This window comes from Hordeum vulgare, chromosome 7H, assembly GCF_904849725.1.
Source record: "Hordeum vulgare subsp. vulgare chromosome 7H, MorexV3_pseudomolecules_assembly, whole genome shotgun sequence".
Taxonomy (NCBI): domain Eukaryota; kingdom Viridiplantae; phylum Streptophyta; class Magnoliopsida; order Poales; family Poaceae; genus Hordeum; species Hordeum vulgare.
In genome coordinates this window covers 158,728,460-158,740,053 of record NC_058524.1, presented here as the reverse complement: position 1 = coordinate 158,740,053, position 11,594 = coordinate 158,728,460, and the positions used below count along the sequence as shown (strand labels likewise).

Genomic DNA, 11,594 nt, shown 5'->3' with positions numbered 1-11,594 from the left:
TCCCTTGGTTTTAACCTCATGTCAGTCTCGATGCTTTGTGATCTTGATATGATTGTTATCTTTGGTAGATATAGATGTGTAGTCATCATGGAATCTGACAGATCCAAAGTCTTCGAAGGTGTAAGAAGAGGGGATTTGTACATTGTTGACTTATCTACAGGTCCTCAACCAGCCACTTGCTTACTAGCAAAAACCTCAGAAGGATGGCTGTGGCACAAAAGACTAGGTCATGCAGGCATGAGGAATTTGGACACACTTGCAAAGAAGAAGCATGTCATTGGCATCGAATCAGTCAAATTCCTCAAGGATCATCTCTGCGGTGCTTGTGAATCTGGGAAAATGACCAGATCCAAGCATCCCTCCAAAACCATCATGACCACTACACGTCCATTTGAATTGCTTCATATGGATTTATTTGGACCTACACACTATGCAACACTAACCAATGCAGCATCTCTATATGGCTTTGTCATAGTTGATGATTATTCCAGATACACTTGGGTGCATATCATAGTGTATAAAACTGAAGTGCAGGAAATCTTCAAACGATTTTCTTCAAGGGCCTCGACGAACTTTGGCATCAAGATCAAACATATAAGGAGTGATAATGGAACCGAGTTCAAAAACACTGGTCTTGATGATTATCTTGATGAACTTGCTATTACTCACGAATTGTCTGCTCCTTATACTCCTCAGCAGAATGGTGTCGTCGAAAGAAAGAACAGGACTCTGGTTGAAATGGCAAGAACTATGCTTGAAGAATATCAGACTCCTCGTCGCTTCTGGCCTGAAGCAATCAACACTGCATGTCATATCATCAACAGGGTATATCTTCACAAATTCCTCAAGAAAACCTCATATGAACTCCTCACTGACAAGAAACCCAATGTAAGTTATTTCAGAGTCTTCGGTGCAAAATGCTGGATTAGAGATCCTCATCATAGCTCAAAATTTGCACCTAAGGCACATGAAGGTTTTATGCTCGGTTATGGAAAGGACTGGCACACCTACGGAGTCTTCAACAACTATCACAGCAAAGTTGTTGAGACTGTAGATGTGCGGTTCGATGAAACTAATGGCTCGCAAAGAGAGCAATTGCCTTTTGATCCAGATAAGTTGTCTCCTGAGGAAGCAATAAAGCTTAAGCCTACTGAAGACATTGTCCCCACTGAGGAAATTGGTGAAGAAACAATCCCCACCGCTGATGAAAGTCAAGAAGATGCTCCTGAGGAAATTGCTACAACACCACTTCCTCAGCCCGGACAAAATCCTCAACCAGCTCATCCGAGGATTGCAAATGAAGTAGAACTTGACAAAATCCTCAACGACATCAACGCGCCAGGTCCTCTCACTCGCTCAAAAGCTTCACACTTAGTTAACTTTTGTGGGCATTTTTCTTTTGTATCCATCACAGAACCCTCAAAAGTAGCTGAGGCTTTTCTGGAACCGGAGTGGATCCAAGCCATGCAAGACGAACTTCTTCAATTCAAGCTGAATGACGTATGGGAGCTCGTCAAGCGACCAGATCCTCGCAAGCATCACATCATCGGCACCAAGTGGATTTTCCAAAACAAGCAAGATGAGGACGGTCAAGTGGTGAGGAACAAGGCACGACTTGTAGCCCAAGGCTACACCCAGGTTGAAGGAATAGATTTCGATGAAACTTTTGCACCGGTTGCTAGACTTGAAGCTATTCGAATTCTACTTGCTTATGCTAATCATCATAACATCATCTTATATCAAATGGATGTGAAAAGTGCATTCCTCAATGGTAAGCTTGAGGAAGAAGTATATGTTGCTCAGCCCCCAGGTTTTGAGGATCCAAAGAATCCAGACAAGGTCTTCAGACTCAAAAAGGCTCTGTATGGCCTCAAGCAAGCGCCTCGGGCATGGTATGATACATTGAAGGAATTCCTCATGAAGAAAGGCTTCAAACCTGGTTCACTCGATCCAACTCTTTTCACAAAATCTTATGATAATGAACTGTTTGTATGTCAAATATATGTTGATGATATCATATTTGGCTGTACTGACAAAAGATACAGTGATGAATTTGCTTATATGATGAGTGAAGAATATCAGATGTCTATGATGGGGGAGCTGAAATTCTTATTAGGTCTTCAAATTCGTCAACAAAGCAATGGAATCTTCATATCACAGGAGAAATACCTCAAGGATGTTCTGAGGAAATTCGACATGCATGAATGCAAAGGTGCCAAGACTCCAATGCCTACCAACGGTCACCTCGGCACTGATGAAAATGGTAAAGATTTCGATCAGCAGGTATACCGTTCTATGATTGGCGCTTTATTGTATCTATGTGCATCTAGGCCAGACATAATGCTTAGCTTTTGCATGTGTGCATGTTTTCAAGCAAAACCGAAGGAATCACACCATAAGGCTGTGAAACATATTCTTCGATACCTAGCTCACACACCAACACTAGGACTATGGTATCCCAAGGGCTCCAATCTTCATCTGGTAGGGTATTCTGATTCAGACTATGCTGGTGACCATGTGGATCGCAAGTCAACTTCTGGCACATGCCATTTCCTCGGAAGATCACTAGTTTGCTGGTCCTCAAAGAAGCAGAACTGCGTATCACTCTCCACTGCCGAAGCTGAGTACATTGCTGCTGGTTCTTGCTGTGCTCAATTACTATGGATGAAGCAAACCCTCAAGGACTACGGCATCAACATGAAGAATGTGCCTCTCTACTGTGACAATGAGAGTGCTATCAAGATTGCCTATAACCCAGTACAGCACTCGAAGACCAAGCACATCCAGATTCGTCATCATTTACTTCGGGACCATGTCCTCAAGGGCAATATCCTCATCAACCATGTGAAGACTGATGATCAGCTGGCTGATATCTTCACTAAGCCCTTGGATGAGAAAAGGTTTTGCAAGTTGCGGTGTGAGCTAAATATCTTAGAGTCTTCGAATGTTTTGTAAAAACATGCACACATCCCAACACTTATGCAAAGTTGATGACTTAGATGTGCAACACATGATGAAACGATTTTCTTCAACCAATGAAGAAAGTCACTCTGAATGTGAAGAAATTAACGAAGAAATTGATTCTCAGGGCCCTACGACAATTGTACGCGGCGTCTGTAATCAACATTCTTATATGGTGGGCAACGCCACCGCCCAATGTGAAATTCCTCAAGTTGATTTTCTTCAAATGATCAAATTCCTCACAAATGCATTTTTCTTCAAAACAGTTGTTCTTCATTGTGATGATCTATTGCAAAATCTTCAAAAACACTTGATGACTTTCATTTGCATAGGTAGACTGTGATTTCTAGTCCTCAACAGCATTCACTTATTGCTATTTCTTCAAGTTGATGTTTCTGCTAAGTGAATGTGATCGGACCCTATTTTCCCTTTATGCTATACTTATCCAGTCTATTCAATTGTTCATATGCGTTCTACTTGAAACTTTGTTCAAAATCCTCACTGCATCCTTGTCAACTGATGATTTTGTAACAAAAATCCTCAAATCTTCGAAAAATTGTTTTCTTCAAAGGAACAGTAACTGAACCCCCACTTCCCACGATTGGATAGCCACGATCTCCACTATCTCCACCGCATCGTACGGGAGCTACACGTGTCCTGTGGAGACGTAGAGGCAAGGGCTATTCGGTCCGAAACTTTCGCGCCAAACAGTAACTTTCGAGCTATAAATATGTCCTTAACCCCCTCGGTATCATCTTGTTTGCCTCATCGCTCTCCTGCCACAGCACACCGAACCCTAGCGCCACCACTGGTAGTCTTGTCGCCGGCAAGGAAGAGCTTCACTGCCTCAACCTTCTCGCCGCCGGGATCACGCCGGAGTCGGAACATCTACGTCCGCCACCGCCGTAGACGTCCTCTGCTGCCAAGTTAGGGTGCATTGGACACTTGACCGAAGAGCATCTCCAACACCACCTTTTTGTGTTCTTCGTTCGCACCTTCCAGGGTAATTATATCCCATTTTTACAACAGATTAGATCTAAAATTTTACCTCTCCCATGTGAAATCTGTTTTTCCTCAAGATACGATGCGCACATGATTCCTCAAACACTATCCATCACCACAATCATTGATGAACTAGCTAAGCATCTAAGATTTTCACGAGATTCCTCAATTGTGCGAATTTTCGGATCTGTACAACTCGCTAACCCAAGAACAGAATGCTTAAGCAAATTCCTCAACCACTGGTTATATTCCTCAAACTGTCAAACTTTTCCATTTTCTTCAAATCTGAGAACGCATATGACCTCTCCAAATTCCTCGCGACTATACTCTGTTCACAGGTACACACATGTCAGCTGATGAATCTCTCGGTTCTCATCACATTAACTCATTTGCAGCGTTTCTGGAAGAAACTCTTCAAGGCTCATCAGAATCCTCAAGAGTTCAAAATCCTCAGAAAGTTCCTCGTCTGAAGAAAATGGAGGAAGAAAGGAGACAGAAGGGAGGAAAGAAACTGGAGCAGAACACAGCTGTTGATATTCCTGATGACATATACCTGGATTATTGCACACGTGATGATGAACCTGAGACTATGCCTAAAAGAAAGATTAGGCTGCAGAAAATTGAACGCAGATGGGCAAAGGAGTGGAAGGAGTACAGGTTTGTGACTCAAAAATATGCGAAGAAATTCGCTTTGAAGCCCCCTGGCAGAAGGGCCCCACTTGAGGATCATCAAGTAGCTCATCCCTCAAGTCTTATGACACTTGATGACTACCCAGATGAAAAAGAAAGGCATCTGGCCAAGCTCAAGAAGCAAGCAGAAACAGCAGTGAAGAAATTTGATGAATCCTCAGCTGCTGCCTCCGGTGCTGCTCATTCCTCAGCAGCAGAAACCTCAGGCTCCGAGATTCCTCAACCAAAGTCTGTGCCAACAAAGCCAAAAGCTTCAAAACCCCAAGAGAAGTTTGCACAGACTTCTGTCACCAAACCCTCAGCTCCAAAACCCTCGGTTCCAAAACCGTCAACACCAAAACCATCAGCGCCAAAACCCTCAGCACCAATCGCATCTACACCAAAGTCCTCAGCTCCACCTCCAAAGCCAGTACAGAAGAAAGTCGTGAAGACTACGACTGCCAGCTCTAGCTCCTCACTCCCAGCTGCAACTAGCTCGGAGACAAAGTCTTCAACACCCCTTTTGAAGACTTTGACAACAACTGAACATGCACCTCTGCCCAGCCCCAACAAAATCATCACAGTCCCGTCTGCATCAGAGGGAAGTGAAGAATACGATGATGAAACTCTGGAAGCCATCATCAGGAACAAGCAAGAAAGGGTAGCACAAGCATCAGGCAGTGCTATTCCTCTGGCGATGGACCCCAAGGTCCTCCTCGACTTCATCAATGTGTGGTATGAAGACCCAAACACACCCATTGATGATTTGAAACTTCCTCCTGATGTCAGCCACATGGTGGCTACCTTCATAAACGAAGCCAAGTGGAAGGAACAGAAGGCCAAGCAGGCAAATATTGCAAAGGCCAGAAAGGAGAAATTCCTCAGGCAAAATGTTCTCAAGCTGACGCCTGAAACATTGGTGTCCACCCACGCAGAGCTGCAAGTCTTGACTAACAAGTGTGAGAAACTGTCAGACCGCACATGCATCAAACGCAATTTCATCAAGCTAGCCACTAGTGCTGTTGATGACTACAACAAACGTCACCCCCCACCAGCACCGACTCCTCAGCCCCTGGTTGAATAGCCAGAAGATGCGTCTCCTGATGAGGAGGAAATTCCTCAAGCTGAGGAACAACACCAAGAGCGCCGTGCTGATGAGCCGGCTATTGAAGAAATCATCACCGAGACCGCTCCTGATGAATCTGCAACCCCTGATGAAACTGCTCCTGATCCAGCTGCTTCATCAAAGCAGGCTGGTGACTCTGTTCCAGCTGGTCCCTCACTTCCAGCTGAAGAATCTGTTGAGAAAACACCTTCACCAAAAACGTCAAAGGTGAAGAAGTTAATCCCGTCTGCATCAGACGCGAAAAAGACAAGGGCTGCTGAGAAGGAAGCGAAGAAGAGAAAAGCTTCCTCAGCAGAAGAAAAGATTGAGGCAAAACGCCTCAAGGAAACTGAAGAATCTGCTCCTCTGGACCCGGTGCCTCTTAATGTTGCACCTTCATATGAAATGGTTGTCATTGGTGACCACACTACAAGGGCAGATGAGGACATGAAGGATGCTGCCTCTGAGGAGCATACTGATGAGGAAATACAAATTGATGACAGTCCTCAACCTCATATTCCTCAGAAAGAGACTACTCAAGCGTCAGCTGCAGCAGCTGATGAATCTGCTTCTGCCACCAAGTCAGCCGATGAAAATCAAGCTGAAGAAAATGTCCAGTCTGAGCAGGCTCCTCCCACTGAACAGGCTGACCAAACTCCTCAAGCTGAGAAGGAAGAAGAAATTCCTCAGCCTGATGCTCAGCCAGAGCAAGAAATTCCTCAACCTGAGGAATCTGCTGAAGAAAATGTTCCCGCCCCTGACAATGAATTCATTGTACTCAACCCAGAGACTGCCATGGTTGTTTCCCCTCCCATTCCTCAGCACAATCTCAATCCAGTTCAGTGCCTGCCATTCTCGAAGCGGCCAAAGTTTCAGAAAGAGAATTTCTTTGAGGAACGCATGTATTTCATCGGAGAGAATCCTTATGACAGGCCTCAAATGAGGCATCTGAAGTTTTGGACAAGGACTCAGATGAACTACTATGCTTCTGTGCTCTGTGGACGCAACAAGATATTCCAGCACAGGCACATTCCTCATGATGAACTTGATAAGATTCCCTGCATGGAACCAGTCCTCAGTGTACTACATGATGCAGGTTTGCTCCCTATGTGCTCCGACATATCAGATTGGAATAGTGAGCTAATTCTTCAGTTCTATTCAACTCTGCACATCTCGGGCAATGCTGATGACATCAACACTTGGGTGTTCGACTGGATGACCCAAAATACTCACTACAAGGCTCCAGCGTCTGAACTCCTCAGAGAACTGCCCGTACCAATTCCTTCAGAAGGGGCAGTGAAGCTTTATGGTGAGCGTGAGCTGCCAAATGGAATGATGGAAGTCCTCATGAAGCCTTTGGCTGCAGGAAAACCCTCAAGAACCACATTCCTCGTCCATGAGCTCAAGTACACACCCCGGTCTGTCTACCGCATTCTCTGCAGTGTGCTAGCGCCAATCAAAGGCCATGATGATGACGAAGATGTCGTCGGCCTCATGAAGAATATCCTCTTCAACATCATTCACGGTATCCCCATGAATATCCATGATTTCTTCTTGAGGACTTTGGCTGACAATGCAATGTGCCCATATGATCACAAAATTTATGCACCATGGATCATGAGATTCCTCACGACAAGGACAGGCATCAACTTTCACGCAGATTTCCAGAACCATGTTGGTTATATGCCTCCTATCCGGGTCAACAAGAAGACTTTCGAGCCCATTGAGGGAAAAGGAAAGTCTGTAATTGATGAAGGAAGCAGGCCTCTTGATGGTCAATTTAAAGAGCCAGATGCATATTCCTCATGGGACGATACTGAGACTCGTCCACCAAGCCCAGTTCCTCCTCGCGTGCTAAACACCAGAGAGCTTCTTCTCAGTCTTCATCAGAAGGTGGATCACAACCACAAATGGGTCAAACGCCAGTTTGGTGCCATTGTGAAAACCCTCACTGAGACACAGAACAGTGTGAAGCTTAATCATCACTATCTGCATGAGGTTTTTGATCGCACCTGGGCTACTCTTGCCCATCTGAAGACCCAGACTGAGCTTGAAGAATTAAACTTTGAGCAGGACTTTGACTGGTTGTGGCCTCCCAAGAAGAAGTTCAGGCCCATTCCAATGCCAGATCTTGAAGACAGCTCCTTCTCGTCCTTCCGTACCGCCGAATCTGATGAGGAACAACTCGACACCGCAACAGGCCCAAGGAAGAAGACTACACCCAAGAAGCGCCAAGGATCTTCATCAACCGCCAAGAAATGAAGTCTTCACGGGCGTTAGTCCTCAGTTTGTCCCTTTTTGTCACTTGATGACAAAGGGGGAGAAACTTGAGAGTTAGTCTTCAAACGGGAGTTATTTTTGGGGCTTATGAACTATATTTAAGTTACAAACTCTTGGCTCTTCTGAAGTTTTTATGTAATGAGTTGTAACTTAAGCCCGATGGTACTCTGACGCTTTTTGAACGTTTTTCTTCGCATGCTTATTCCTCAAGTTTTAATGCACGCATGCTGGAATTCGTCAGATACCATTTGCCATCATGCATCCTCATTTTTTGCATATGATATGTTATATGTATGCATGATTTACAAGATTCAGGGGGAGATCTCCATGATATAAATCATCAATGTGCATATGCTATAAAAGCAAAATCCTCAAGGTATGCACATCTTCAGGGGGAGTCTCTGTGAATCTTGTCTTCAAATTCCTCAATTAAGCATTTGCACTTCACATGTTTATTCCCTGTTGAAGACTTAACCTAATTGTCATCAACCACCAAAAAGGGGGAGATTGTAAGTGCATCTAGTGCCCCTTAGTGATTTTGGTGGTTTGAAGACTTATAGGTTAAGTATCTAATGTGTTTATAAGTGTACACAGGATCTATAAGTCATTGAGGAGTTTGAGATATTTGAAGAATATCGAGCCCTAAAAATATATGTCTTCAGTTGAAGAAATTGGTCTGAAGCTGAAGAAATGAATCGCGAAGAATTTGCGATGAAATTGATATTCCTCAAGAAGATATTGATATTGAGAAGATCGGTGGTTCCTGAAGAAAATAGTTCTGAAGAAATTGAAGCATGAAGATTTACGTTTTCTGTTTTACTTTCTTCGCATTTGATGAATAGGAACACTGTACTGTTAAAGGGGGTCAAAGTAACGCTATGGAATGAATTTCCTCATGATGCTCAACCCAAGCCAAATCCTACCAAAAGCCTCAAGTGAGGAATATGAGTGACATGAGGACTCTCACAGTTGAGGGTCCCGACCGTTTCGATAGCCACGCCAAGTCACTGGTCTTATCCACTCCAACGATCATATTATTTAAGGGCATTAATGTCAAATCATGTTGGGATGCTCCCAGGCTATAAATAGCCGCCCCCCACAACCACTAGCTGGTTGGCTGCTCCGTTAGAAACTGACACTTGTCATAAGAGCAACCCAAATTCCTCAGAGCTTTCGAGAGTAAATCATCAGTGAGGAAATACACCACCCACCGAAACCACAAACCAAAACTAGTGATTGAGCATCACTAAAGAAGTTGTTCCTGTGTGGGACTGAAGCCTTTTACCTTTGAGGACTGTGCATCCTCCAGACGGTTAGGCGTCATGGTCTAGAGCAATCCAGCAGTCAATTGTGGATCGCCGGGTGACCGAGTTTGTGAGGGTTTGGAAGTCTGCCCTGAAGACTTACCACGAGTGTTGGGCGAGGACTGTGTGTCCTTAGCTCAAGGAGAATACGGTAGGGACTGTGTGTCCCGGGACTGGGTGTCCTTTGGTTTCAATACCAAGCCGCTCCAAACCAGATGTACAACTGTCACAGCAGTTGGAACTGGGTCATCAACAACAGTCTTCACCAAGAATCGGGTTCTAATTCCTCAACTCTTTACTTTCTCTGTATTATGTGTTGATGACTTTCACTGTGTCTGTTTGAAGAATTTGCTAAAGACTTTCTCTGAATTTCCTCAACCCCAAATTCTTCACTTGAGTTAATCATCATCTGTATTCTGCGTGCCTGCTTACTGTGCAATCTGTTTTCACATTCTTCACTCTGTAATACTGCTATTGTGAAAGTTTGCACGTCTGATCCGTAACCGTTTCCGCTATAAGTTAGTCATCAGTGAGGAATTTCCTCAAAAGGAATTTCCTCAGTGATGAAATTCTAAAAATCTCCTATTCACCCCCCCTCTAGTCGATATAACACACTTTCAGAAATGTAGTTCCAAGTTCCTTATACATTCACAATGTTAGTGTAAGAAAAGAAGCACGCGTCATTGTATTTCGAAGCACAATTTTATTTGGTTGAAGCATGAAATGTAGTTTGAGAGTTACTTTGTTGCAATGAGACATCAGAAACATAGTTTGAGAGTTACTGAAGCTTGAACAAAATTTATCAATTTACCATGTTTGTATAAACAACAAAGCAAATTAACACGTAAATGCTTCGATACATGCTACATATGATACCGAAGCAGATATCTAAAACTAAACTGAAGGAAACACATACAAAGGTAGTATGACAATGCACAGGATCTTAAGCATTGCCTCTTTAACAATGAAGCACGTCACTCCCACTATTTAGAGCCAGAGATGTCGAGGAAACGGAAGCATCGATGGCAGGATGTATGGGAGATGATGCCGACCTGAACATCGATTAGGAGTACCATGGATGCAACCTCGTCGGAGAATAGGCCAACATGGCGGCAAGATGATTGTGCCGTATCCTATGACGTTCAATGTCCCCGCTGCCCGTTGATTCATGATTGTGCCGTATCCTATCACGTTCAATGTCCCCGCTGCTCGTTGGTGGTATTTGGAAGAAGCGTCAATCTCTTGTAATCTCAAGATAACACAATAGTATAGAAAAACGAAAGCATGTCTAGAATGTCGCAAACTCTATACAGCGAAGGTGCACGAGAATGACGCATATGAAGCATGGATATTTGGATGTCAGGGAAAAGCCATGAACTTGGCGCAAGCTTCACTCAGCTTCTTGAAGCCGTGTCGGTCGGGCATGGCTAGCGTAGCTGCCACGGTCTCGATGTCGAGGCTCTTGCACATGACACGCTCGCAGATCGCCCATAGCCTGCCCATGCTGTACCGCTCGGCGGCGATAAGGAGGTGCCGGATCATCGCCTTGTAACCGGCGCCATCAAGGCCACCGAGGACGGGCAACGTGTCCGTGTAGGCGAACTGGATCAACGCCCAGACCGACGGTGCCGGCATGTCTCTGCCATCCATGGAGATCTGCACCTTCCCGTGGTGGCACGTCATCGCCGTGTGGATGTGGCGCTTGAGAAAGCCACGCGCCCGAGCATTGAGGATGCAGTAGTGCGCGCCGATCGTCCCTCCTTCGAGTTGGATGATCACGCCCGGCTCCCCTTTGCCGTAGTCGACTTGCTGGAAGAGCGGCAGGATCGATCCATGCCAGGATGGAGCACCAGCGTTGTCGCTCGGGGGTCGCATTGGTGTAGAAGAAGATGTCGTTTGGACAAGCAGCGGGCGGAGCTGACCGACGGGGCGGCCGTGTTGCTCGACGGCGGGGAGAGTAGGAAGCGGCTGCATGCGAGGCGGGGTATAAGGAAATTTGAGCGAGGCGCTCCGGGCGGTGCGTGGGAGCTGGACGAGCTCGATCCAGTGTGGTTACAGGCTTGCAACTGGAATATAGGAGAGATTAATTAGGGAGAGATTAGCAGATGATTTATGGTGGGGCTATGTGTAGTTAATTCCGTGTCGATGTCTTATTTTTTTACAAAAGCAACACGGTTTGGCTGGCGTCAGATTTCAATTGAATGGATGGCATTGGAATGGTATGATGCTGGACTTCTATTAGACTATAGATAACAAATGTTTACCATACATCA

At 45.0% G+C, this 11,594-nt stretch overlaps 1 protein-coding gene across 1 annotated transcript; it reads right to left on the bottom strand.

Moving 5' to 3' along the window:
* Positions 1–10,680: 10,680 nt before the first annotated feature.
* On the bottom strand, positions 10,681–11,295 carry LOC123408535 (BTB/POZ and MATH domain-containing protein 3-like). Its single transcript, XM_045101622.1, has one exon. The coding sequence runs from the start codon at positions 11,293–11,295 to the stop codon at positions 10,681–10,683; it is 615 nt and encodes a 204-aa protein (XP_044957557.1).
* Between the last annotated feature and the right edge of the window lie 299 nt (positions 11,296–11,594).

What these genes read in the sequence shown, in the direction of transcription:
- LOC123408535 (XM_045101622.1), bottom strand. Translation starts at nt 11,295, where the DNA reads ATGCAGCCGCTTCCTACTCTCCCCGCCGTCGAGCAACACGGCCGCCCC.